At 42.9% G+C, this 27,101-nt stretch overlaps 1 protein-coding gene across 15 annotated transcripts in view; it reads left to right on the top strand.

The window, feature by feature from the left end:
• The window catches only part of NTM (neurotrimin), a 973,593-nt gene that overhangs the window by 834,252 nt on the left and 112,240 nt on the right, over positions 1-27,101 (top strand). For all 15 annotated transcript variants that reach the window (XM_033097830.1, XM_033097826.1, XM_033097822.1 and 12 more), the window contains one exon: positions 19,250-19,375. In XM_033097830.1, the coding sequence (XP_032953721.1) occupies positions 19,250-19,375 (126 nt within the window). The remainder of the gene's footprint in view (positions 1-19,249; positions 19,376-27,101) is intronic.

The following is a 27,101-nucleotide window of genomic DNA, read 5'->3' on the forward strand; positions in this document are numbered from 1 at the left end:
AGAGCATGATCAAGCAAATCGGGAAACAACAGCCAAAGTTAAAGGAATCAGTCAATGGCCAGCAGACTCATGAATAAGTCAGTTTGTCTATTTCTAACAGTCCCAGAACTCCTCCGTGGAAATCCAGTAAATCCCAGGTCTTTCAGGCAGCCTCCTCTTTTCAGTTTGTCTGTGGTATCACAGCTCCCTGAGGAGCCTGCAGGACACGTGGGATACATGATGATAGCAGCAGATAGAGACACCTTCTTGTCATCCGCATGGCCACTGCATTGGACAAAATGCTCTGGCTTTCAGGGCATTGCAGACATACTGCATTGTATTTTCTTTGTTGATGTGAAAACACTATCACATAAATTGCCTGATTTGTTTCTCACAAAAACTCTACAAGGCAAGGCAGTTGTAATGATTTCCACATTATAAATGGAGCTTGAGACTTTGGCCCCGAAGTGTACTGAGGCTAGGAGACCTGTGGTTTCGCCCTGGCTCCAGTGTCATGGCACTGCTCTTTCACGTGCCTCTGGCTGGGGTCCCTTTGACCTTATGCAGGGGGGTCTGATTGCTTGGATGACTGGATGTGGTGTACACTTGAGGTCATGCTTTCAGAGAGGGGTGAGTGGTGGTGACAAGTATGTGAGCATGTCTGTTGTTTTGACCCCATGTATAAAAGAACATTGTGTGTCCCTGAATGCTCCTATCCATACACATGCCACCTAACGGTCTCCACAGTGTGCATGACGGGAAGGGAGCCCACTGGGTCTGTGGCCTTTCTAACCTCATCATGCAAGTCCACAGGGAAGGCACTACTCTGTGGACCTTTTCAGTCTTGCTTCCGTCTGGCTTCTCTTTTCTTCATCCTCACTGGGAAGGAAGTTGCCAGATGGTGTGATATTTTGTTTGTTTATTTTGGGGGGTTTGTTTGTTTGTTTTTAGGCTTTGGTACCCTGAAAGAACACGATGAAAAGTCTAGAAGTCTGTTCAGCAACACCATATCTGGCTTCTCTGCACCCCCTACCCCACTTCATATTTTTCTTAGCTGTTCTGTTTTAGCTAGTGCCAATATAGTGCGCCCCTCCCCCATATCCCTTTAGGGTGAAATGCCTGCTCAGTATGCTTCGGAAAGGCAGTATATTTTAGGCAGCCTGATAAAAGACTCTAATAGCCCCAGATTAATGCATTCATTGCTGGCCAATTGAGGGATTCATTACAGTATTCAGGCTGAGGTTCCTCTCTGACAAATTTGCCCTGGGTAATGAGCCATTCAGCAGCTGCTACCCCTGCATTGCTGGTAACCTGCAGAAGGGGGCAGTAAGATGGAGCTGAGCAGACACAGGTAAAGTACTCAGAGTCGTGGATCTTCTGGACACCTGTGGGCACTGGAGAGCAGTTGTAAGAACCAGAAGGTGCTTGTGGACACAGCGTCTGTTCCTGGAGCAGCTGGGACTGAGACTCACCTGATGAGGTGGCGTGCTGGGGGATGCGATAATGTATGTGGTACTTTGAACTGCTGTACTTTTAAAGGCTGATCAGTGACATCCATGGCAGGCAAAGTATGTCTCTGCTTTGAAAGTGAACCCTGATTGGGTAACTAGAAAGAAGGTGATAAGGGGGAGAAGCTACCAAACAATTGCAGTCTGTGCCTTTGACTAACATTTCCATACTGAAGTTTCCAAAGAGGGCAAAAGAGACAGAATGAGGGAATGTTAGGAGACAGCTGAAGGATTCATTAGCCCAGGCATTCTGTGGGATGGCAAGGGGTGTGGTGGTAATTTACCAGGGGACGTTTGTCTGGAGACATTTTCGTTTGTCCAAACTCTTGGGGTAGGAGGAGTGAGATGTTGCTGGCATCTAGCGGGTAAAGACCAGGAATTCCGCTAAACATCTTACAATGCACAGGACAACCCCCACGTGACAAAATGTCAATGGTGCCACAGTTGAGAAACTCTGATTAGCCCACACCCCTCCTATTATAAATGAGAAAGCTGAAGCATGACAAAAAGTGGCTGAAACATGATTACACAGATGGGGAACCGAACTGCTAAGAGGGACAGTAGCCTATGTCTTTCCTCACTCAATGCCATGCCCTTAGAACTGGGAGAATTGCTTTCAAATTCTGCACTGATAAATACTTTCAGAAACGAAGTTGTTCCTTCTCCTCCCGACTCCCAAGCACCCTTCCCAGCCCACAATTCCAATAAGGAAAATTCCACTCCCTGCCTTTATGAACTCATACTGGCCCCTAACCACTCGATCTAGGCAGATATCTTCTGGGGGTTAGCTTATTATATTTGTTATGCATTTTAGAAGTGGATGGTACTGCTGATAAAAATAGGAATTGCCAGAGGAGCTAGCACCAGACATTATGAGATGCTGTATGTGCAATGTTGTTGTAGACAGTTCCCCATGCGGGTGGAAAGGAGACCCCTTCACATACGCATAACTGTACCTCACAATTATTAAATATTGATTCATGTCAGCAGGGGCCTGTGCCTGATTTCAAATGAAGGCAGTGCATTAACTTGTGCTAATCTAATCTAGACCCAGAGCATTGTGCCCTTGGCTATTCCTGCTGACCCTGGTTCTCTGCTTGACAGTGTAGATGGGAGCTGACTCCTTTGCCAACCGTTTTGACTCTAGAAATAAGCACATATGAGTTTATATCTGGAGTTATAGGATATGTGGGGTGTGAGCCCTGGTGCTTAATATAAAAGTAAAGAAGGCTACATGCTGATGAATAGCAATTACAGGGAATTAGATTAGTATCAGTGTGTGGAGTAATCATAAACATTTTCTGGTGCTGGTGTTGGATGGCACTGGGAAGGCCTGGGGAGCGGGGGATGGTAGAAAGGGAGAGAGGCCAAAGATAAGAACAAATATGCACGTCCATAGTGTGTGCTTAATGGAACTGAGATTTATTTTTCTGTGTGTCTTTTTAAGCCTCTAGATAGATCACAAAAAATACAGCCAGCCAGAAAAGAAATAGCCCAAATGTAATTTAAAGGACAGTTTTTTAACCAATACTTCAGCCTGGAGACACCTGTCCTATGTCCCTTGAAGATGCCCAGCTCAGGGGAGGAGTATTAAAGTTACTGATTTATCTTCAGTAGCACAGACCTATTTTTAATGTATCGCCCACTGACAGGTTTTTTGTTTAGCTTTTCTGTGTTACTCAACCCAACGTTCTCAGTAAAAGAAGAGTAGCTTGTGGGCCATTGTTTACTTTGATGTCCTAGTGCCTTAGAGGAAGAAACTGAACTTGGACTTCTCAAAGGGATGTTGATACTTTCTCTGGCCTCATGACAAATAGCAAATTTTGTAGCAGGAAATAAGACTGCCCTGCCCTCTGATTCACCTTAGGGGTGTGTGTGTGTGTGTGTGTGTGTGTGTATGCACACATGAGTACCCAGAACATCTATATTGTTTTGTGGAGGTGGGGGCCGGGGCGGGTTGGCCGTAACAGTTAATCATCCCAGTGTCAATAGTTAGACCATGAGGACTTTTACCAGAAATGTGTCTTTTAATAACATGGAGCCATAGGAAAGATAATGTGGATGATTCAGTTCAAACATACAAATGAACAATCATTTGTTGTGCCCCTGCTATTTACAAGGAACGCTGCTCCATGCTGGGGGGTGTAAAGATGAAGCACAAAAAGCAATAATACGAGTCTTATATTGTAGCGAGGGCGCTAGATACCGATACCAACAGTTCTAAGGCAGAAGATGATATGCTATATGAGAGCAGTTGGAACAAAGGGCTATAAAAGGACAAAGAAAGGAAAAATTAATTCTGACCAGGAGAGTTTATGTATCCAACAGGTACCTTTTGAGTCCTTACTGTGTGCTGGGCACTGTTGTAGGTGACAGGGATAGAGTGAGCAGATATGGATATGGTTCTGGTCTCCTACAGTTTGCAGTCTAATGAGAACAAACAGATGACAAACACTAGACAAGTAAATGAGAATTTGGGGGAGTGGATATGTGCCATACAAAAACTAAAGCAGAGCACTGGGGTGGGGCGGGGAGCTAATTTAGATCCATGGTCAGGAAGGATGTGAAATGTGTGACTATTCAAATGAAAACTAAATGATAAACAACTAACCATATGAGTATCTGGGAAAGAGCATTTCAGGAGAGGGAAGGGAAACTGCCGAGGTCTGAGGGAGCAACCAGCTGGGTACCTTCAAGGTGTAGAATGCAGGTCAGGGGACTAGAATTGAGGGAATTGGGGGTGAAGCCATCCACGATTAAGTCAGAGTTCCTTGGGGGCCAGCTCTGCCAACTCTTAGAGATACAATTTCTTTCTAAGTGCAGTCAGGTGCCAATGGAGGCTTTTAGACAGAGGATGATCGAATTTCTTTTATGTTGTTGATTTTAATTACTCCAGCTATATTACAGAGAATAGAATGTCTATGTAAATAGCAGAAACAGGACAATGAGAAAAGAGATATTGGACATGGGTAGTAAGAGGGAAGAGAATGATATCAAGTCAGTGTGAGAGTTATTTCTGAGATAAAGCCAACAGGACCTAACAGCTGGATGTGCAAATAAAGGGGAAGATAAAAATCATGGATGATTCCTATGCCTTTGTCCGGAGTAATTAGGTAGATGGTGTCACTAACTAGGATGGGTCAATTAGGATGGGGACGTAAAGAATTCAGAACTCTGTTTGCAACGTAGTAAGTGAATGTCTCTATTGAACAACTAAATAAAGATTACAAAGCTTTAGGACAAATTGCTATCCTTTATTGAGCACACGCTGTATGCTCAATACTGTGCTAAGATTTTTATGTGTATGGACTATTTGAATCCCCAAGACAGCCCTATATGAGGGTAATTATGAGATCCTATTTTTTCACAGAGGCAGAAAATGTGGTCCATGTCACACAGCTAAAAGTTGTTGACTGCAGGACTTGATACCTGAGCGTGAAGAGGAGAGGTGAGGGCTGCAGGCCTGGGTTTGGAAAGCACCAGCATCTGACAGTGGTTAAAGCCATGGACAGCGTGGGGGCGCATTTTAGTAAGCCAAGAGGCCAGTGACCGAGCAATAGACATGTCAACATTTAGAGTTTGAGATTGAACAGGAGTGGCCTGTAATGTAGGAGGAAAACAAGAAGAGGGATATCACCAAGTCGAAGAAGGAAGTATAAATCTGGGTCACATGCTGCTGAAAGAGTCATCGTAATAATGACAGAGATTTGGCCATTAGACTTAGTAAGATGTCACACCTTGGATTTGTTTACACGGACACTGGGGACTATTTAATCAGAGTGGTGAGCATGCATGTTTGCGTGTGTGTTTCTGTTTTTGACCACTTAACATGTGCTAAGTCTTTTATATGAATTATCTCAATCACTCGTCATAACTACCCTGGTTGGTATTATTATTATTATTATTATTATTATTATTATTATTATTATATGCACTTTGCAGATGAGGGCATTGAGAGGCTAGCTAACTGTTGCAAAAATACTTGGCTAATAGAGAGTAGATCCAGGATTGGAGTCCGAGTCTGGTTGGCTCTAGAGCCTGAGCTCTTGGCTGCAGCAATATTCTGGAGATTTCCAGGTGGCCTTATTAGTGCCGGTGCATATTAATTCATGCAGATGGACATAGATTATAATGTTTGGTCAAGAATAATGGGAGAAAAAGTAAAAAGGGAAATGGGAGCGGCGAGGTGGTCTGATGTCTCAAACCAAGGACTTTAAACTTTATTCCCTGGGTGATGGGAGCCAGTGAACTTTTGCATTTTAATTAATTCACTCCTTCACAATCGATCATTCAGCCAATATGCATTAAGAGTCTGTTCCATGGAGGGCACAGTGCCAGGTACTATTGAGACACAAAGGTGAGAACAAGATAGCAGACCTCAAAGCCCTCACAAACTAGTAGAGAAAACTGCAGCCCTAAATAATATGTGAAACCTGTGCTAAGATATCAACGGAGTACAAGGGAGGGAGAGACAATTGCAACTGTGCAGGTGCCAGAGGGGCAGTGGTCGTAAATGGCCTAGTGGGGGACAGGTGTACACGTATTTCTCTGAGACCTAAATGATGAGCAAGGTTTCATGCACGTGGCACTGGGAAGAAAGAGTCTGGTAAGAGGCAGAAGAAGCATCATAAACAAAGGCATGGAGTCAGGAAAGGGACAGAGAATGGCATGCTGGAACCATCAGAGTCCACATGGCTGTAGCATTAGTTCTAAATAATAGAGGGCCTTGAATGACCAAGTGTGGATGTTTTAATTTTATTCTGTGAACAACTCTGAGTAATGCAACATAAAACTGCATAAAACATCGCCAGGAGGGGAGGAATCCAGGAAAAGAAAAAAAAAAATGTCACATGTGCAGAGTTTGGGTGATTGCAAAGTACAGTGGAATAGAGTTGTTCACCTGATTCATATGGAGGAGGTTTATTTCATGGTAGAAGATCTTAAGGAACTCAGGTTCTGAGTTTTTGTCAAGCAGAAGCACAATATCTGTGTCTATATGCCTTTGTGTGATTGAACATGTTTTAGACAGGGTGGCCAGGCTCCCTGATGTGCACAGATAAATGAATGTTGTTCAGCGACACACATCTCATGCAGCTCTTACGGGTAGGGGCAGATGCTGGCATGAGGACCATGCTGCATTTCCCATCGTAAGCAGTCAGGTACTCTCCACTCCTCTGTACCAGGAAAGGAGAAACCCATTTCCCGAGTGATGCTGGGAGCAGATGGCCTTCTGTCAAGTATCATGGACATCCTGATGGGCCCACTTTCACCTGCTGTGAGCTGATGAGGGAGAAAGAGAGTTATTGTCAAATTCCCAACTTGCCCTTTTTGATATAAAGTTCACTTGTAATTTTTTTTTTTTTTTAAACTTTGGTCGCTAATGCATTTTGTTCTCTTGAGTGTGAGACCCAGCTTCCTGTGCAGCCTTTAATTAGTTTCTGGATGATGACAGCTCCACCAAGAAGCAACTGGTTGCGTCCCTCCAATCTCGGGGGGAGATAAAAGAATCTAATAAAGACATTCGGTATTTCTAGGTGATGTGTTTGACAAGCTCTGTATTAACAAGAAGTCATGTTGAAACTTTTGCTTTCCCCAGCTGCATTCTCTCACTTGCTCCAGCGCTGTGACATTTCACAGGGGATTAACAGAGCACGCTCTGGCTGAGAACTTGCAGCTTAAAACAGAGCAGCCTCCCTCTCCAACCCTCATGCTAGAGGCAAAGAGGCTTCACCTTGATCTGTTGTAGACCTTAACCTTTATGAGAGATTTAGTGCCAATAAGGCCTGGGAACAAAAAAATCAGTTTAAAACCAACTGACAAGTTACTTTGGGCAGCAGTGGGGCCACTTCCTGGGCTGCAGGATTCCAGGCCAGATAATGAGACGTTCTTCCACTTGCCTAAGTTATTCCCAAAGATGATGGTACAGGGAGTGTGGGTACAACTCAAATTTTCAAGTTTTCAGCATAAGCAGCATCGGTACTCTGATGGAGAGAGGCAGAAATTCCCCTCGGGGCTGTCTGCCTTCCTCTGAACTCAGCCTTGTAGGTACTTGTGGGGAAAAGAAAAATGGGGAAGAATTTGTACCATACTGCAGTCAAGGGTGGGGTGGGGAACTTTACCACAACCGTCCTACTGCAGTCAGCACAATTCCCCGCTGCCTACAGTTTTATAGCTTGTGTTTGAGTGCATAACTACCAGTGCTTTTAGGCAATTAGGAATTAAAGTGCTGATGATGCCATTGAGGCAGCTGAAAATGTAAGTGAGCTTGGCACTGTTGGCAGCCAGACGATTGACAGCCCAGAGATGCAGGCTTCTCCAGAGCTGAACACAGGAGCACCAGGAGGCAGACGCTCCGTCTCTACCCAGCTGCCTCTGTCTGACCTGGATGGGGCAACCTGGGAGAGGGGAATGATGGGTACCTACCCACCGAAGCAGGTCTTAAGGGCAAGAGTATGTGCACAGAGGATCATTGCCAGGAGTCCAAGAGATCATGGTGACGCATATATACACATACTTGTTTACTTGTACTATCTCAACATGGAGAACCACGAACTTCCTCCTGGGGTCAGTGAAGGCACTGACTTGTAGAAAAACCATTCCTCCCTCCATAGGGTGGGTTTCTGAGCAGAAGCAAGAACATCTAAAGGGGGCAGAGGTAGCTAACCTGTTCCTGAATTTGGATAAAAATGTCCCCTGTTGAAAATGAAGTGGCACCACAGAAACTGCAGGCCCTAAAACTGAAATGTGTCTAAAGGATTCCTCCAGATGAGGCCAGGGCTGGCATTGTATCCTGAACCAGACGGGGGTCTGTCTCTTTTTTCTGAAGATCTTTTGGAACTTGTGCACAAAATCGTTCTGGAGGAGAGGGACAACTATGAGGTATGGGATGTAATAAATGTCACATATACAGTTATGTAACTTTTCTTAACTGGTCACTTGAGTTTCATGGACGTCAGGTACAGTCTTGCTTTGGGAAGAGAGAGACATAGTAAAATGCCAGATGCCAAGGTAGCAAAGGAAACTGCTTAAAGAGGCCTTGTGGCCAAGCCTCAAAGGAGAGGGCAAATCTCTGGATGCTGGGAACAACAAGAACAGATAATTCCTGGTGAGGAGAAATCAGAAACAGGAGGGATCAACTCTTCTTTCCAGCCCTTACCTGTGAGACGGATGTGAAGAAATTGTGACTTCAAAAGACGTTAATAGTTGTGCTCTGAAGAAATCCTGGTCCAGCAATTCCAGGTTGTTTCTACAACAGATAATTATGCTGTTACTACTAATTGATTGAACTCTGCATTATCTCAATCACAATAGCATTCATTTGTAGAGTGATTAGCAGTTGAATTGTAAGTGTTTTCAGCTATACCTACATATTCCATTTGATCCCCAAAATCCTGAAGGAAAAGGTTGGGTCTGAAATCTGCCATTTTCTAGTTTAGTGGCTTGGAACACATTATTAACTATTTAAATCCTCACTGTTCTGGATTAAATTGGAAAATATATAGAAAGTACTTTAGTACTTACTAAGTGCTCAACAAATATTAGGCTTTTTTCCTCAAGGAATAATAGTAACAATTTTGTCCTGCGTATCTCTTTCCCTCTCTCTCTCTCTCTCTCTCTCTCTCTCTCTCTCTCTCTCTTCTCTCTCTCTCTCTCTCTCTCTCTCTCTCTCTCTCTCTCTCTCTCTCTCTCTCTCTCTCTCTCTCTCTCTCTCTCTCTCTCTCTCTCTCTCTCTCTCTCTCCCATGAAATTAAATAAGTGAATCGGGATATTAATTGACATCCTTTGTGGTAGTATTTTAATTTTTGAGGACCTCTAGTTTGTGTAAAGTTTAGGTGAATTATTTAGGGCCATCTTATTGGAGAATCTGCCATTGTCTGACCTCCTGTATGATGACCTTGGGTTAGTTGCTTAACCTCTCTGAATATCAGTGTCTTTACTGAACAGTGGGGATAATGCCTATGAGTTACTTGGAGGATTTAAGAGGAAGCATCAAATGTTAAGCCCCCACCAAAGTGCTTGGCATAGAAGGTATTGAGAGGTACTTCCCTTCCCAGTCCCCTCCCTTCGTGAACTGGTCCCTAAAAAGCTGGTCCTGTTTGGGGGGTGGAGCATGAAGTCAGTCATTTGCATTCAACCCAAAGCATGTGCCGTTATACTAGAAGGTGGAAAACAACCCAGACTGTCAGACTGTCCGGCTGTCAGACCCATTTCATGATTAGCAATAATTCCTCTATGTTCCCACGTTAAATGATGAAGAGATACGTCTTAGCAGTTTCTTGGATGTTGCCAAATATGATGGAGCACTTATGGTTACAGGTTGGTTGCTGTGAAATTCAATTGACACTAATAAGCCCAGAAGCAGGAAAATATGGAGTGAGGAGTGCATGGTGTTTACTTTATTCTATATCTTTATCAGGAATGACTAAACTGGGTCAGGGAACAGAGCTCATAAAAACTCCCTCCACATTTCAGCTCATCCTGAAAGGAACACATTCCAAACTTCAGAACCAGTGATTTATGACTAATCCTGAATAAATCACTAGCTTTTCTCCCTGGGCTTCATGATTTTCCAGCAAACATGAATGGTTTTAATATGGAGAGAGAGAAAGAATGAGATGTAAGAAATGACAAAAGGGTTCTGAGAAAAAGAATAACTATCTGCTTAAAGCTATGTCACCAAGGAACCCTCTGCATGTTCAGACTCTAAATTGGGATTCTGAGTGTCTCTAATCTGACCTGTCCCTTCTGAGAAGCAGAGACAGCAGCACATTGCTGGCGAGGAGTAAGGTACACCCCCATCCTGGGCTGCATCCTGTTCCCTCACATACAGGTGCTGTTTATCTAAGAACCACTAGCACATGTGAAGTAGTGGCTAGCGTCTGCTTTGGGGTGGGTGGGAGGCATGGCCATCTCAACCTCTAAACCAGAGCACCACCGCCCCCAGCAGCTAGGGTCTATATTTCTCCTTATATTGGCTTCTAGAGATGTATGCATTTTAGTAACGCTAATAAATCACATTTGAGTGTAACGTCATGTTTAAAATATGATTTCTCAGTTTTGTCTGATTCATGGAGCATCCATTTTAAGAGGCAAGATAGCTAATAATATAATTAAAATGATCAAAGTGAAGTGATTTACATGAGTTTATACAGCTAGTAGTTGTTGGGTCTGGGTTTAATACCTGGCCTGCTGATACAAAGCTTAGGGTTCTTATCAAAAGAGATCCCACAGATCCCACAGAACTGGAATATGCATTTGGCCATACAGATACTTCTGTTGTAAAGAAAGAAGGAAAGATGGAAGGAAGGAAAGAAGGAAGGAAAAAAAATGAAGAACAGAAGGAAGCACTGAGTGAGTAGTCTTCACAGGCAAAATAAACCAAATAAATACCTTGCTCAGTGGACTCAGCAGTGGGTTTAATTGATTATTTCTCTGGAACAGACACCGCTTGGAACACCTGGTCACACGAAGCAGCAGCTACAGCGCTGCCTCAGATAGAAGCTCTCCTGGAAGGCTCCAGTTCTCTGCTGCAATGTACACTGAGAAGATGAAAGGGAAGGAGGACGATGGTTAGGAAGTGCTGGTGCTGGAGTGGGGAGGAGGAAGAGATATTTATGCAAATGTGGGGAGGTCCAAAAAAATATATTGATTGAAACCTCCCACCACTCTTCTGATGGAAAAATAACACTATATGCAATGAAGAAGGAGGGCTCCCTTTCTTAACTGTACTATGGGAGTACAGATGTTCACATGGAGATTTAAGAGAGGATGCTGGAGGAGTAACAGATCTGCATATGGGTGGATGAATCAGCAAGACCCAAAGAACACTGTGTAGGGAAGCTGAGTTCTAAGGACTCAACTCTCTGTGTGAAGAGAGTACATTTGGGATCACACATAATCTACATTCAGGTCCCACTTTGACAATTACGATCTGGGTGACCTTGAGCAAATCACTAAAATTTCACTAAGCCTTAGTTTTTTCATCTGTAAATAGGATTAATAATATTACTGCCTTATAGGTTTCTTGTGAGATTAAATCAATCAACGGAGTCAAGTGCCTTATCAAAGTGCACAACAGAGATTCATAATTTGTCTAAACTAATTTGTCATGGAACAAATGTGTGTGTGTGTGTGTGTGTGTGTGTGTGTGTGTGTGTGTGTTTGGTTTCTGTTTATCTTTTTATGTATGCATCCATAATTCTGTGTGCATTTATTTTTCTAACCCTCATTTTATAATCCCTCATTAAAAAAATGCTCTGCAGTTTTCAACTGAATGTCCTTTAAGAAGTTTCTTGACCCCTCTGATCATAAGTATCCTCTTTATAAAATGTAGGAAGGGAAATAATTAGGGTGACCAACACTTCCCCATATGCCTGAAACTTTTCTGGTTTCAGCACTGAAAGTCGCATGTTTTGGGAAACCCCTTAGTTCCAGTAAACCAGGACAGTTCGTTACTTTAGAAATAATATCTACTCATGGGATTAACGCAGGGGTTAAATAAAGTAAAGGCAATATGTGCAAAACACCTGTTATACAGCAGATATTTAAGAAATAGTAACTATCAACATTGCTATAGATAACTGAGATACTTTGGGGGCTATTTAAAGATCTTGAGCAAATTCGTTCATGTCAATTTATTTGCATTCCCATGCAAACTCTCTCATTCATTCAAAAAATATTTGTTGAACACAAACTGTGCCAGACATTATGGTATGTGCCGAACACATCAGTGAACAAGACAACCAATGGCACTTATATTTTATTTGAGAGAGCAGACAATTATGCAACCGTCTAGAAGGGGGACTTCTGTTTTAGAAAAAGTGATGAATGAAGGCTTCCTAGAGGAGCTAAGATTTAAAGAATAAGACAGAACCAGCCAGAAGGAGAGCAGGGAGAAAGGCAAGCAGAAAGGACCTGACTCAAAGAATGGTTTGTTTCCAGAGAAAAGGATGTCAGTGGAGTGAGAAAAAGAGAATGACATGGGATGGATGTGGAGGGGGAGGCAGAATCTGGTTCATAAAGGGTCTTTGGAGCCAAAGAAAGAGTTTATCTTCATGCTTCGTGACAGACTCATCTCTGTTCAGTCTGGGTGAGAAAAAGGAGGTCCTAGATCAAGCATAATTTGCTGCAGCCTGTTGAATAACTCAACTTCAAACTTGAATAATTCAACTTTACACTAGACTGTGCCTTGGTCCACAATGGCCAGTACGAAAAGATGGATCAGTCCACAAATCAACATCAGCTTAGTTGTGTCTTTAAGAGTTTTCTGATCCAAATTAAATACTCATGCACCAGGCTATTGACAGCCCCAAGTGTCCCTGTGTGAGTTCTGGAAATCAGGAAAGTTGAGGCTACTTCAGATTGGTCGTTGTAATTCTGTAAAGACTAAGGTCCCAAGGCCATAGTGGTGTTGCAGCCCTTGCTGCAGAAACTGTACTGAGTTGCCATGGACGTCTCAGATCCTCACTACAGAGAGGAGGCAGGAGAAGTGCCGCAAGCAGCAAAGGAAGCCATCTGGGATGCATAGATCTGCATGTGCCGTGCAGAGTAGCCGGGTCCAAGCAGCTTATGTGCATTCTCAACCCCATAGGACCATGCAGTGCTTAATAAAGCATCTTAATTTGGATTTAATAGGATATCTACTGTGTGCTAAAAACAGCAGATTGCTATTTATTAATGACATAATTATTAAAACTTAACACCTGGGCAGTGGAAGCTAAACCAGGAGTAGTGAAGTTCGCTAGAATACTGTTTTAATAATTATGTTATTTAATTATTTACACATTTGAATTAAACTTCAATAAGAGCCAGATTAAACCTTAACATAATGTATTAAATGTGGACGTGTATCCAGAGTCTGGCTGATCAGGCTGCTGCCTTTCTCCCCAAACATAACATAACGTTTCTGTGTGTGTGTTTTCTAGATTCAGACCTCACACATCCACAGAGACAGCACACGCATGTCTGTGGAAACGAGCTGATGGCCTTTTTCTAAGTAACCATGGACTCTTAGCAGACCTTACCCCAGACTTTTGACGATACAACTCCAACTGCTAACAGAATAGTTCTGTCTGTCCGCATGCCCCTTATCTTCTCACCATCAGTATGTGTAAAACAAAATCAAAATAATCAAACTAATGTTCTCCCCAAGAGTAGTTCTCCTTAGAACTTCAGAGATCTGCTGGCGCAGCCATCCAGCTGCTTTTGAACAAAATGTTGTTCATATTTGACTCCATATTCCCAGTTCCCACATCCAGACAATCATCAAATTCCAGCACATTTTCTTTGGCATTGCTCTTAAATCCATCCTTTTCTTTCCATTCTTATGGAACCAACAGTTTAACGCAGCTTTTGTATATCACTCATATAGGTTGATTATCTCTGACTCCAGTTTCCGTCTATTCTACTCACTCTGACACATTATTACCAGATTATTTTGCTTAAATTTCATTTAAAAATATATGGGATTTCGTGTTTTAAAAAATGTTCAAATGCTTGCTATTATCTCTAGGATCAAGTTAAAATCCAGGAACTAGCCATTCAGGCTGCTCCATAATCTGGCTTTCGTTTACCTCATTGATTTGCATCACATTCTTCCTTGAGTCTGTTAAAATTTATTGACTGCCCAACTGTTTTGAAACTACATCCATGTATTTGCCAGAAACACACAATATAAAACTCACTTATTGAACAATTCGTATTTCTAGGAACTTCTCTAAGCGCATTTTATAAACTTATACCTCAAATTTTCAAAAGAACCCTCGGAGGTATATGTAATTGTCAGCTCCATTGCATAGATGAAGAAGTAAGGCACAGAGAGGTGAAGTAAATTTGCCAGGGTTACCCAGTTGAACATGCCGTGTTTCCCTGAAAATAAGATCTAGCCGGAAAATAAGCCCAGCCTGATTTTTCAGGATGCCATCCCCTAAACATAAGCCCTGATGCATCTTTTGGAGCAAGAATTGATATAAGACCCGGACTTTTTTTCAGGGAAACACGGTAGTAGAGTCAGGACCTCAACAACTACTCTGTATTGCCTCCTGTGGTACAGGCTTTGTATCTTCATACACATCATGGATTTCTGCCTTCTCTTCTATCTATGCCCATGTAATACTGCCCCACTCGAAGCAGCTTCACATTTTCTGCCTATATGACTGTTTCTCATTTGTCAGTATCCAAAACAAGACTCTATCTGAAGTTAAGCCACTCTGACACTCCTAGTCACTATGATTCTCCCTCTTACTAACTCACAGAACTTAATTGTGGTACTCTTCATTTAACATTTAATCACATGCAATTTTGTGACAGATTTTGTTTTGTTATTCAACTTTCTGGGATACTTATATGCACTGTTTCCACAAGGAGATGGCAAGTTCGTGGAAGGCCAAGAAAAAATGTGTATTTCTACATGCCATTGATATAGCTAACACACAGTCATGTACATAGTAAGTGTTCATTAAATGTTTGTTGAATGACTTTTGGCCCAGCCTCTATTAACAACTATTCTTCCATTAACAATCATGCCTCTGTGTGTGTGTGAGTGTGTGTGTGTGTGTGTGTGTGTGTGTGTGTGATGTCTTCTTTGCCTAGTATGTCTTTCTTCTTCTGCCCAGAGTTAACTTTTACTTATCTTCTAGGGCTTAGCTTAGTGTCACATACCCAGGAAGACTTCCATGGCATCCTTTTCCAGGCTGACTTAGATGTGTCCCCTCTGTATTACCTTCGCAGTACTTTAACACTTTATTTATTTTTCTCGTATGTCACAATGCATTAAAAGGATATGCTTCTGTACCTGTTATTACATCTCTAGACTGTGAACCCCTTGGGGATAAGGACTTTGTCCTTTTTAGTGTTATGTTCTTAGTGTCAAACACAAAACTGGTATATGAAAATAATCAATGAATGTTGATAAATTAATGAATGAGTGGATGAGTGAGTGAATGAATGAGTGAGTGGATGAACAAAAACAACCAAAGCAATCCTAGTATGTTTCTAACAGCCTGCAAGATGAAAAGAGGTAAGATGCAGAATGGATCCATGGAAAAGTATAACAGTATAAGTAACCCAGTCTTAGTTGTTCAAAACTTCCTTATGAGCATAGATGAGGTAAGACCATAGTGCGTCCTTATCAATTCGACTTAATTTTAAATACCGACATTGTGCTAGAAGTTGCCAACCAGAAAATAATACTCTACTCCCGCAGCATCTTAGGCACAATGCCACTTTAGTTCTGAGAGTTGGGATTGCACCTCTAGTCAAACCACCTCAGCTCTATACCAGGAATGGTCTGCCTTTCAAACTTATCCAGGGACAATTTTCCACCTTCAAGTTACACTCTTAGACAGGATTGAAAGTACAGCAAGCATTTCACTAACTTGACTTCATGAGTTGGATACTTTCCACGTACAACTGGAGGGAGACAATTCTAGATGATTCTTCCAAGCTTGAGGTGTGATTGTATCATTTAATATACTTACTGTGCTGACAGTTCTGGCCCAAACCACCTTCTATTCTACTTGGGGACTGTCCATTGTTCTCTAGTGCATGATTAGCAGATTAGCTATCATGTAAGAAGCCAGGAAAATGAACTCCCAGTGAGCCCTTCCAAAGCAAGAGTAATTCATTACCTGACCTGATTTCCACTTAAAATGTACTTTAAGCACACTTCCAACTACAAACCTTAAATCACCCTGTGTTCACAAAGTCCATCATTTTTTATTTTATTGCATGGCGTTGGCGTGACATAATCCCTTGGAGAGCATCTCGAAGTGCTTTACAGATCAATAAATTACTTACCTGCGCAGTTGAAGCAATGCCTACAAGGCCAGTACAGTCATTCTGCAGGCAGCCTGACCTCCGGGAAGCAAGCAAGGCTGTATGGGTGCCAAGGATGGACAGGAGCAAGGGCCAGGAAAATGTATAGGGTAGGGAAGTGGTGGTTCAAGAAGTGAACCATCCAGTTAAAACTCTGTGAATAAAATGCATCTAGTGTAAATGACTTTAGAACTAAGGGAGTTTAGAAATTTGGATCCTTCAGTGAGCAAATCAACTCTTCAGTCGTTAACTTATCAATTATCTTTCTGTCCTGGAAGATTCAATCTAGCTTTTAAATGATATAGCCAGACATTGCAATGTGATGTCTTAAAAGTCTTAGATCGTACAGCCAGTGGTCACTCCTCACCCCTTACCACACTGATTCTCCATTGTTTCTGTCCTACCAAATACCTGTGAGAGTGCAGGTAAGTGTGCATGCAATTGTGCACACACACACGCACACTCACATACACACACACACACACACACACACACACTGCCTCTCTATCTGAAACTCAATGTGAATTTAAATCTAAAAATGATTAATTGGTACTTACTTTATGGAAAACACCCTACTCAGGATATGAAAAAAATTTTAAAATGAATAAGGCTCTTGCTCATATCTTATATTCAGTTAAGTCATAGCATAGAAGAAAAATGAGACAAATGTAACATGAGTGAGTTTATTTTGAATGCTTTAAAGGAAGTTATGGGATCCCCAGGAAGGAACGGTCACAGACTTTTGGAGATTACCTGAAATACCTTATGGAAGGGGTGCTAATGCAACCAGGCCTGGACCAATTCCAATAGGTACAGATAGTTGGAGAGAAGAGTGTAAGCGATCCAAATCAGCATCAAGGGCATGAGGATAAGGAAACAAAGTGCAATGTATGGTTATTAATGAGTGTTCCCAGGTGTGTGGAATGTGGGAAAGAAATGGAAGAAAACTTTAAGAAGAGGGGGGCGGGGGGTGGGAGATGAGGGTAAGGGGGATCAAATATATGGTGATGGAAGGAGAACTGACTCTGGGTGGTGAACACACAGTGGGATTTATAGATGATGTAATACAGAATTGTATATCTGGAATGTATGTAACTTTACTAATAATTGTCACCCCAATAAACTTTAATTAAAAAAAAAGGAAAGGAACAAAGACTAAGGGAAGATTTCTGCATGATACTCCCTTTTTGTGAAGGAGGAAATCCAACACAATTAGGAGTGATTGATGAATGGTTAAGGTAGAGGACAGATGAGCAGTGAAATTTCCAGCCAATCTGATTTTTGCGTGAGGAGTGCACTCTAGCCTTGGAACAGGGAACAAGATTGACGGTCGGCTTTCCTGGGATCTCCAACAAGACAGAAGGCATTGTGTGTTGGGTGGATGATGTAACCTGGGGTTCACACAGTGTGGTGGCTGAGCAAAGTGCTTATTCAAGGAAAGAAACTAACATGAAGAAACCTAAAAGAGCTGGATGGAGGGCCCACTTAATTTGCGAAGAAGTCATGAGTTAAAACCAGTGTCAGCAGAACTGAGATAGTGTGTGTTCATGATCCAATTCCGAGGTTGCTACAAACATGTAGCAGGTTGGGAAGGTGGTTCTCTTGAATACCCAACCATTATAATTGCATCCTATAAATACTTGTTGAGGTTTTACTATGGATATAGATATAAGTAAGTCATGGCTCGGCCTGTCAAACAGCTCATGGTCTAGTGGGGGAAGGATGCCAAGCAAATAACCATAACATAGCGGGATAAGTGCCAGGAACTGGAGTTTGGGAAGCCTAATAAATGACACTCTTACTTTACAAGCCAACTGGCAGACAAGACAAATGAATAGTCCTCCGTGAAGTTAATATCACATTCACTAGTTTTGAAAATGATACTGGAGAGTTAGAGTTAGATGTGCAACAATAATTAGCTCCTAACTCTGAATCCCAAAATGAGACAGCTGCCCACAGGCAACTGCTGCTGTGTTGTGTGGTATATCGTGCCCGTGGGACACTGCCCCTGCCTGAGCAGGAGCACAACAGAGCATAGCTTTCTAAGGGAAGCCTGGCTCCAAAACAGAAGACTGAATGAAATGTGGGGTCCTATCCGCAAGTTTGCCAATTAAAATGAACCCCTCACCTCCTTGGAAGATTGATTTAGACAATGGAGAGAGGAAAGACCAAGTATGTTCTGGCTTACCAACCTTCCTTATGACTCACCATCAGGCCTGTGTAATGTCCTCTGGGGACAGGGCTGAGAAGCAGGGTTCAATTACAGTTATGCAGGAGTGCAGAGAAGAGTTGGGGTAGGAAAAGCTGCAACCAAGTGGCGTTTGATTTGGACCTTAAAGGATGACTGAACGTTTTCTAGGAAGGACATAAGGAACAATATAGATCCAAAGGGCTTGATGACCAGGAAGGACATGATGTGTTCGGGATGACATGGGGATACGTTGAGATGGAATCACTGGGCATATCAGTGGAAACATAAGTTGATGCTTGATTCTGAACGGCCTGCTATGCTAAGATAAAGCACGTGGATGTTATCAGGCAGGCAATAGGGAACAAATGGAGGTGTTTAGGCAGAGGCGTGACATAATCAGAATTGCATTATATAAAGTGACTCTGAATGCAGTGTGGAGAATGACTTGTGTGTATGTGTCGGAATGGGTGGGGGTGAGAGTGCAGACAGGAAGAGAGTGGAGGCTAGAATAGGTATTGCTGTATTGCAGTGGAATCCATTTCCATTTGGACTCCCTGACTTTGTGTTTCAATAGCAGGAAATAGAAGCTAAATTCAAGGTAAGATGCTTCTTTTGTGTTTAGGATAATTCCTCTAATTTCTCATCCTGTAGTCCCTATATTTCAGTCCCTGGGCTATTCTGCCTGCTATTATCTTAAGACACAAAGAAGCATTTCAACAGGATTTTCATTTTCTTTCTATCTGTTTTGTCTCCACAGTATCTCCCAAAATTGTAGAGATTTCTTCAGATATCTCCATTAATGAAGGAAACAATATCAGCCTCACCTGCATAGCCACGGGTAGACCAGAGCCTACGGTTACCTGGAGACACATCTCCCCCAAAGGTAAGAGAGCAGTTTGGTGTATCGTGTCATTAGAGGAACTGGGAGAATGGCTGGCCATGACTAGGAGGTGACTGAGGTGGTGACTACATGCAAAGGGTCCTGCCTTCTTGGTAGCCTGATAACAACGCACATGGCTCTGCAGAGAACTTTGGTGTTCTCTGCAAGACGGGCGTATCCTCTAAGATTTCAGCACTCCTACTTAAGGATCTCTCCAATCTCTGGGAACTGAATCCCAGTTGTTGGTGGATGAAATGGTGGTAAAATATTCTGGAAGAAATTCACTGGCCGTATTTGATGTTGGGACAATTATCTTTGGTGTTATTGTTTAGCTTGTTGTTTTAAGAGATAGACAACACAAACACACCATGATGAATGAAAGCTTTGAATGGCCATATCTCCAAAAGGAAAATTTCCAAATTTGTGCTTCTTCAATGTTGCCAAACATCTGGTCTCTAGTCCATTAGTTGTTTTGTAATTTTGCTGCTGTTTTATCCTAGATAACTAAACTGCAAAATTTACTTTCTCTAAATATCTAAATGTTGTATAGACCAGACTAAGTGTTGTTTTGTGCTTTCATGGATTGAACATTAAACCTTTAGAATTTAAGGTAGATACCATTGACCATTAAGCTAGCTTTTATTCAAGGTGTATTAAATTATGTGTTCTTCAGTATCTATTGAGTGTTTGCAATAGTCTAGACCAGGGCTGTCCAAACTGCGGCACACAATCCATTTTTAATTGGCCCGCAGAAAATTCCAAAAATATATTTAGTTTACTTAAATAAACCAGGTGAGGCAATACATACTTCACCTCAAGTGAGTGGCCCGGCTGTTTGTATATTTTACCACACATGGCCCTTGGTGAAAAACGTTGAAAAAAGTTTGGACACCCCTGGTCTAGACATACTTCTAATCACTGAGGATATACAAATAAAAACATACAAGTTTCTGCTCACATTCTCATGAGAAAAATGACCAAAAGACTGAATATACAATGTAAGGTGGTGATAAGGATGAGAACATAGAAGAGTGAGAGAAATATACAAGATTTGGTCAGGGAAAGCCTTTGAAAAGGTGACATTTGAGCAGAGACATACATAAAGAACCTTAATTTCACTGATTATTGCTGGTTAATATATATGCATATAGTATATATTTACATATGCATCTATGTATATAGGTATGTGTATTGCTGAGTAGTGAAGATTTAAGGATTTTAAAGGCATTATAGTGGGAGCTGTTTGCTGGGTGTTGCATGTTGGGTCCTCCAAAGGCAGACCCTAAGAAGGTGATTGACCTGCAAGAAGTTTATTTGAGATGGTCTTAGAATTGACCCTGTGGAAGGCAAGGAAGAGAGCCGGGCAGTTGGAGAAGCTGAGCTGCAGTGCAGTCCAGTGGAATATCTTAACTGACCTTATGGAGAGTTCTGAAGCTAGGATGACCCTTCAGAAATGCTCAATTGAGGTGAGGAAGCTGGCCTTTTATTCCAACACAACAGTCAGTCTCTGAATTTGGGCTGTCCCCAGGAAGGCCGTGACCTTGAGCCAGGCCTCTCTCTGCATATGAGACAGTCCCCATAAGGGTGCCATACTGTCCACCAGCAGTATGTTCACCCTATGAGGCAGACATCCGCTGTTCCTGAAGGAGGCAATGCATGGCCGTGTCCCCTGTACTTGCACATTAAAAAACCCGTTTAGGGCTATGAATGGGCCACAGATGCCAAATTCCCTCTCTCAGACAGTGACAATTTGCCCTGATAGAGGTGCTCAGAGCAGGCATGAGACTTTCAGTGTGTTTAGCCGAAATTCCTGGGAGGTATACCATGCCGGCCATTCCTGATGCAGAAGGATCAGAAAGCCAGTCATGTCTCTGCCACTCTCTTGATTTGACATGACCTGAAGTGTGGCCTGGCCTAAAATCTGGGAGGAAGCTTCAGCTGTGAATGGGATCATTAATGATGGAATGTGGGCCTGGGGTACATCTGAAGGAGGGGCCATCCAAATGCACAGACTTAATAACACTATGGTGCATGCCATTCATCACTGCTGAACACTGAGTCCCCAGTGCTATTGGGTGCCAGGGTGGTCTGAGCCTTTAGAATCTGCAGGACATTTGTCATCCCAGGTAGACTTGCTTTGCCTTATGTCAAGAGGCATTGCACCCATTCCTCTCACAGATCTTCCACCGTCTCCTGTTTGATGTCGTTTCTCATTTTCCCCTCTGGCCCCTCAGCTTTTTTCCTTCTCTAGGTGTTTTTTGTTTTGTTTTCTTTTGTTTTCTCCTCCGTAGTTCTTCTCCTTCTGTCTTGCCCTTTTGTGCTTTTTCCTTTTGTTCTTTGCTTTCCCTTTCTCTCACAGCCTTCTGAATGTTTCTGCTTTAATTTAATTTCATTCCACATTTCTCTCCCTCTCTTTTTTTTTTTCCTCTCTCTTCTCGCCCTTCTGGTGTTGGAGCCCTCTTCTGTTCATCCTACTGAAGTTCACACTGTTGTGTTTAGAGTCCCCCACCCCATTTTGTGGCCATCTAGCCGTCTCATTTCCCCAGAGGACACTACCTGAGCCTGGGCCAGATGCTTCCATTTTACTGGGGTTTTAGCTGCTATGGAAACAGAAGATGGATCAAAGAGAGAAGAGCAGGATTCTCAGAATCTACCTGTGGATCAGAGTAATTTAGATGAACAATTTGTCCAGATCCCTGGTCCAGATTTGCTATCTCAGATCCACACTGATGAGACATGCCACGCAGTAACTAATTACCTGGGGACGCACCCGAGTACCGTTTTCCCAGTGACTAATTATTTGGAGATCAGAGATGGCGTGGGGCTGCTGCCAAATCTGAGCCGAAGCTGGAGACCCTAGCAGTCAGATCTTCATCTTTCCCCACTCAATATTTCCAAAGGACGCTCATTTTAAACAAGTTAGTACAGATTTGATGTACCTTGGAGAACAAGATATGCTGCACCTTAGCAAAGGTTCCAAAGGGAAAGAGCCACTGTCATCCTTTGTCCTATTCTGCGTGGGCTGATCATGTCTCACTCAAGATCACTCTTATGCACACGTCCACCAAATCCCTGAATGGATAGCTGATCGACGCTAAGCACTTTTGGCAACCCTGATGGCTACATGGGATTTTCTCTCTCCAGACTGATGTGTTTGTTCTGTACATTTCTGAATAATCATAGTTTCCTCCATCATAACTCATCTGTTGCTACTTGCAATAAGCTAAACCACTTTAGAATGTGCATTTCCAGTCTTGACCACATTTTATGTGGCAAAGGAATGTAGAAATGTTAACCATCATCTTATTAGTAGTGGCTTATGCATTTCAATACACAGAAGCTAGGAGTGACTGTCTGGTAGGAAGGGAGTGGCGGGGACTTGCCTTAGCTTTTTCTGCCTAGCACTTTACTTCAGATAAAAATAAAAATAAAAAATGTCAGTTACCCATATCCAAGATGGAGAGAGAGGTGAGGCCTCCTAAGCTACCTCTCTGCATTGCCATCGATTGTGGGAAGTAGTTTTCCACCTATTATTACTGTTTGTATTTCTTTTTAGTTCCCCACATGGACTTAATACTCCCAAGAGTTTAAGGAGAAAGTGCACTAGCCTTGTAAAGATACCTGCCCTTATCCGCATACCTGTTTTGGAATGTATAGGTGATGTTTGCACCTACATGGGCCTTGGTGTTTTCAAAAGGAAGCGCCCCCGTCTCACTGTCTCACACCAAAATGCCACCTCAGTCTGCATGAATGTGTTATAAGACTCTTCACCAAATTCCGGTAAATGTTAGCATACTACTCCCGGTGACAACGTACCATCAGTGTGTCCAGTCTCCTTTAGACACATTCCCCATTCATGACTCTGTGCTTTGTATTTTGTCTTCTTCTAGGCATACAAGAATTTATTTTAGCACGGCCCTTAAGCTCTAGTCTTTCTATCTCCAAAAGAATACCTTTAGTGTTCTCAGTTCCTCGGGGTCTTCCCTAAGTAAACAGAAAAAACATATTTTTTAAAGTACATTCTAAAAGGATGCTTTTTAGGACCTCACTCTTCATAGAAAAGTATTCTCAAAACCCAAGTTTTCTGTTTACAATTTCTGTTGGATTGTAAGACCTTTAGAGAGAGGGCTGACATACCTATGTTGTCACGTTCCTGGGAGCCCAGCATAAAATTCAGGTGAAGGCATGAATATGATCAGTGATATGTGGGTTCCACTCTACATATGGAATCAGGGATCACTGAGTGTCCTAATGGAGTTCCCTTCTTGGGTGCACCTACCTCCATCTGTCACCTATCAAATAAAACACTGAAAATAAAAACCTCACTGAGACTACTGAAAGAACGCCTTGTACCCAGATATTGATTGAGGCTCAGTAAAGTCCAGTGAGCTGTTCAAAGACATGCCCTGATCTCTAATTCATGAATTCTTTGAGACAACAGCCTGCATCTCACTCATCTTTGATTCCTCGCTTCCTAGCACAATGCTCAGCACCTACACAGCATTCAATAAATACTTGTTGATTCAGTGAACAAGCACTTGTATGTGCCAGTGCCCCAAAGGAGCATGTCTATTCTCCCAGTTCAAAGACTTCATCCTGATTCATGAGGAATCCTCCTCCACTTTGATCTTGCAATTGAGACCTAGTGTGTTTTCTGCTTCAATTCTGCTGGTGAGTCTCTAGGACATTCTCTCCAGTCTTCACAGGATCTTCAAGCCTTTCCTTAAATTTATCTAGTGGGGAACCTGCTGTAACAGGGCTTGACTTCTCTTTGAAGGAGGGACTCCTTTTCATGTTCTCTTCAACAAAATTTGAGAAGGCTCACAAGTGACTTTGAAGAGCCTGACTCTGTACGCTCACATCTGCCCTCATCTGCCGCACTGCATGTGTCTTCCTGATATGTGTGTTTCTCTGACATGGTCTTCTTCTGGTCTTTCTGGGACATGTGATCCTTTTGGTGTTTTACTGTTCCAAATCCTACCCATGCCTAGGTCCTCAATGGCGCCCAAATATTTTGTAAAACAATCCTGGATGTTAGTTCAACTACATATGAAAATTGTGTGCTCCTAATGGGTTGGAAAAAAAAAAAAAAGACAATACAAAGAAAGAAATGAGAACCAAAAAAGGAGAAATAGTATTTTTAAAATTCGTCCCACTCGCTACAGTGTGTGAACTGAGGTGGGCTAGAGATTGACTGATCGGTTTCTCCCCAGGGCCACATAAGACCCTGGGTGCAGAGTAATAGAAGGACCATAGGTCCACTGAGTTCCAAACCAAGCCCTTGATATGGAAGCCTTCTCTTTCCACAGTGCAGAGTGGGCACTTCTGCATGACATCCATACCCTTACCTACAGGACTAAGCAACCTTTCTTAACTGCCAAATCTCTTCCCTTCGCACATCGATTCTCCTGCTGTGCTTGAAGAGGCCTGGTGGGCAGTTGGTTGTCCCACTGCTTGTTTCTCAGAGGTTTGAAAGGCAAGGACAAAGTGACCCTTGGATGGGAGCTCTTCTCCTTGCCAAGGTCCTGAGCCCTCCCCAGCCCCTGCCACACACCCACCTATTTTCCCATTTGTCAGCACTGACATGCCTTCCTCCCCAGCCAGGCAGGACACTGAAACACTAATTGGCACTGGAGGTATCACAGCTTGAGTTCAGCCAGAGCTGGCAGGCGCCATGACTCCGGTGACAGCTCTGTGAAAAAGTGTCAGGAGCGGAGCTCTGGCGCGCCAGCGGCTGACTGCAGCACCCTGGCACTGATGAGCAGGCTGTCAGCACCAGCATCAGGAGCCCCGTGTGGCACAGGGATTATTAGGATGGCAGAGAGAAAAATTTCTCCAGCAAAAGGAGAGGGGAGGGGAGGGAAGGAGCACAAAGCGGAACTAACGGCATCACCTGACTCATGGATCCCATGGATGGTAACCAATACAGCAGGAAAGGACCGGAAAGAAAAAAAAGGAAAAAAAAATTTATGAAAGATCTCTGTGCCAACTCTGGACCACTCTTGGAATCTCATTTTGGTTGGGTTGCCCTGTAGTTAATTGATATAGGCTATACATCTTTTCTGCTATATGCCAAGGGGGAATTCAGTGACTAAATTAACTCTCCAGTTTGGCCACCAGTGCTATGAAACTAGGAAGTAGCCTAAGCTCTCAAGAAACAGGGACCTGAGGGAGGAAAGAAGCCTTGGGGTCTGTGTCTTTTTGCTAGCAGGCAGGGCAGGATCCCTGCCCAAGGGACCTGCTGCCTGCCTGTCTTCTGCTGGAGTATTAGAATCCAAAAAAGGCAATTGAAAGAAGGAGCTTTTCCCTCTCATTTCACCCCAGAAGTGGGTGTGGGAAACAGTGAGTATGTCTGCTCTATACATCTGCTTCCTGAGGGCAGGCATAAATTTTCCAGCGCGTTCATTCTTCTACATCAGTCTTTGGACTGGGCAGATCTGTCCCTTCTTTGAGGCTTGGTACCTGCAATGGCTCCATTTCCACAGGTGCCTCATAGAGAGCAGTGATCTGTCTGAAAGTGATGGCCTTTGAAGGCAGATCCAACAGGATGTGAGTTCCCTTCCACTACTCTCCAGCTGGCTCATTCTGGGATAGTGATAAACCTCTCTGAAAATGCATGGTTTTATTCACAATGTTCTTGTTCCGTGGTGTGACACATAGAATTGTAATGAAGTGGTCTGGGGCCCTGACTGCCCCACTCCCTGCAGTCATACTAACAACTTGACATTCACCACATACTTGGCATTCCTACCTCGCACTTGCCATCTGTTGTCCCTAGAGCATTGTCCTGCATGCACCTTTTGGATCAAGTTCTACTCTTGTTTTAAGACCATACTCAAATGCCACCAGTTTGAAAGCCTCTGATGAAGTTCTTTAGACAGAGTGAGTCACTCCTTTCTTGGACATCCCACAGCACTTTGCACGCATTTCTACCAATGGTGATTCTTCCAGTTGCTCACAGGCTGGTGAGATCCTCCTGTTGTCCTAGGGATCAACATTTATTTTACCCCAGTGACTAGCACAGCACCAGACACTTGCGGGTCCTGTTAGTGATTGTTGAACAAAGAGGTATCCAATCTGTAGATATGGTATGTTTTCTTTCCTTTTTAAAATTAAGTTTTCTGGTGCATAATTTAAAATAAAACCAATTGTAATGACTAACGAGTAAGATTTAGAAGCTTCATCTCTGCCTATCATTCTCAACTGTGGATCATTTGTTTCCCAAATCATTAAAGGAATTCTTAAAAAAAAGTCCTCCCCAACTGTGCCCCTGGTCTACCCCCAGGACCAAGCCCTAGACGCCTCATCTGCAAAATAGAAATAACAATGCCCTTCTAACATGGATGCAGCTAGGACTAAATGTGCTCTCCAGTGCAAAGCGTCTGGTCCCATAAGGAAGCATAGTAGGTGCCCAACAACGTCAGCTTCCACAGCCTTGGCCAGCCCCTTCCTCTTCATTCTTACCCATGATACAAGAACAAAAAGGGAGAAAATTTAAATTATTTTGCCTGAAAAGGCTGAGTTCTTACAAAAGCCCAAGCTCAGTCAATTGCCAGAATGGATAGTCAAAGGTACTTAATCAGCACCTCCCTAACCCCCACCATGTTCTAATTAACAGAGGTGGTTGATTAAAATTCCCAGGGTACCGCAAGCAGCTATCCCAGGAGGGCCAAGTAATTGCTATTGCAAAAGATATTACACTGGTCATTGATGGTGGGAGAGAAAAATG

This window comes from Rhinolophus ferrumequinum, chromosome 25 (assembly GCF_004115265.2).
Source record: "Rhinolophus ferrumequinum isolate MPI-CBG mRhiFer1 chromosome 25, mRhiFer1_v1.p, whole genome shotgun sequence".
NCBI classification, from domain to species: domain Eukaryota; kingdom Metazoa; phylum Chordata; class Mammalia; order Chiroptera; family Rhinolophidae; genus Rhinolophus; species Rhinolophus ferrumequinum.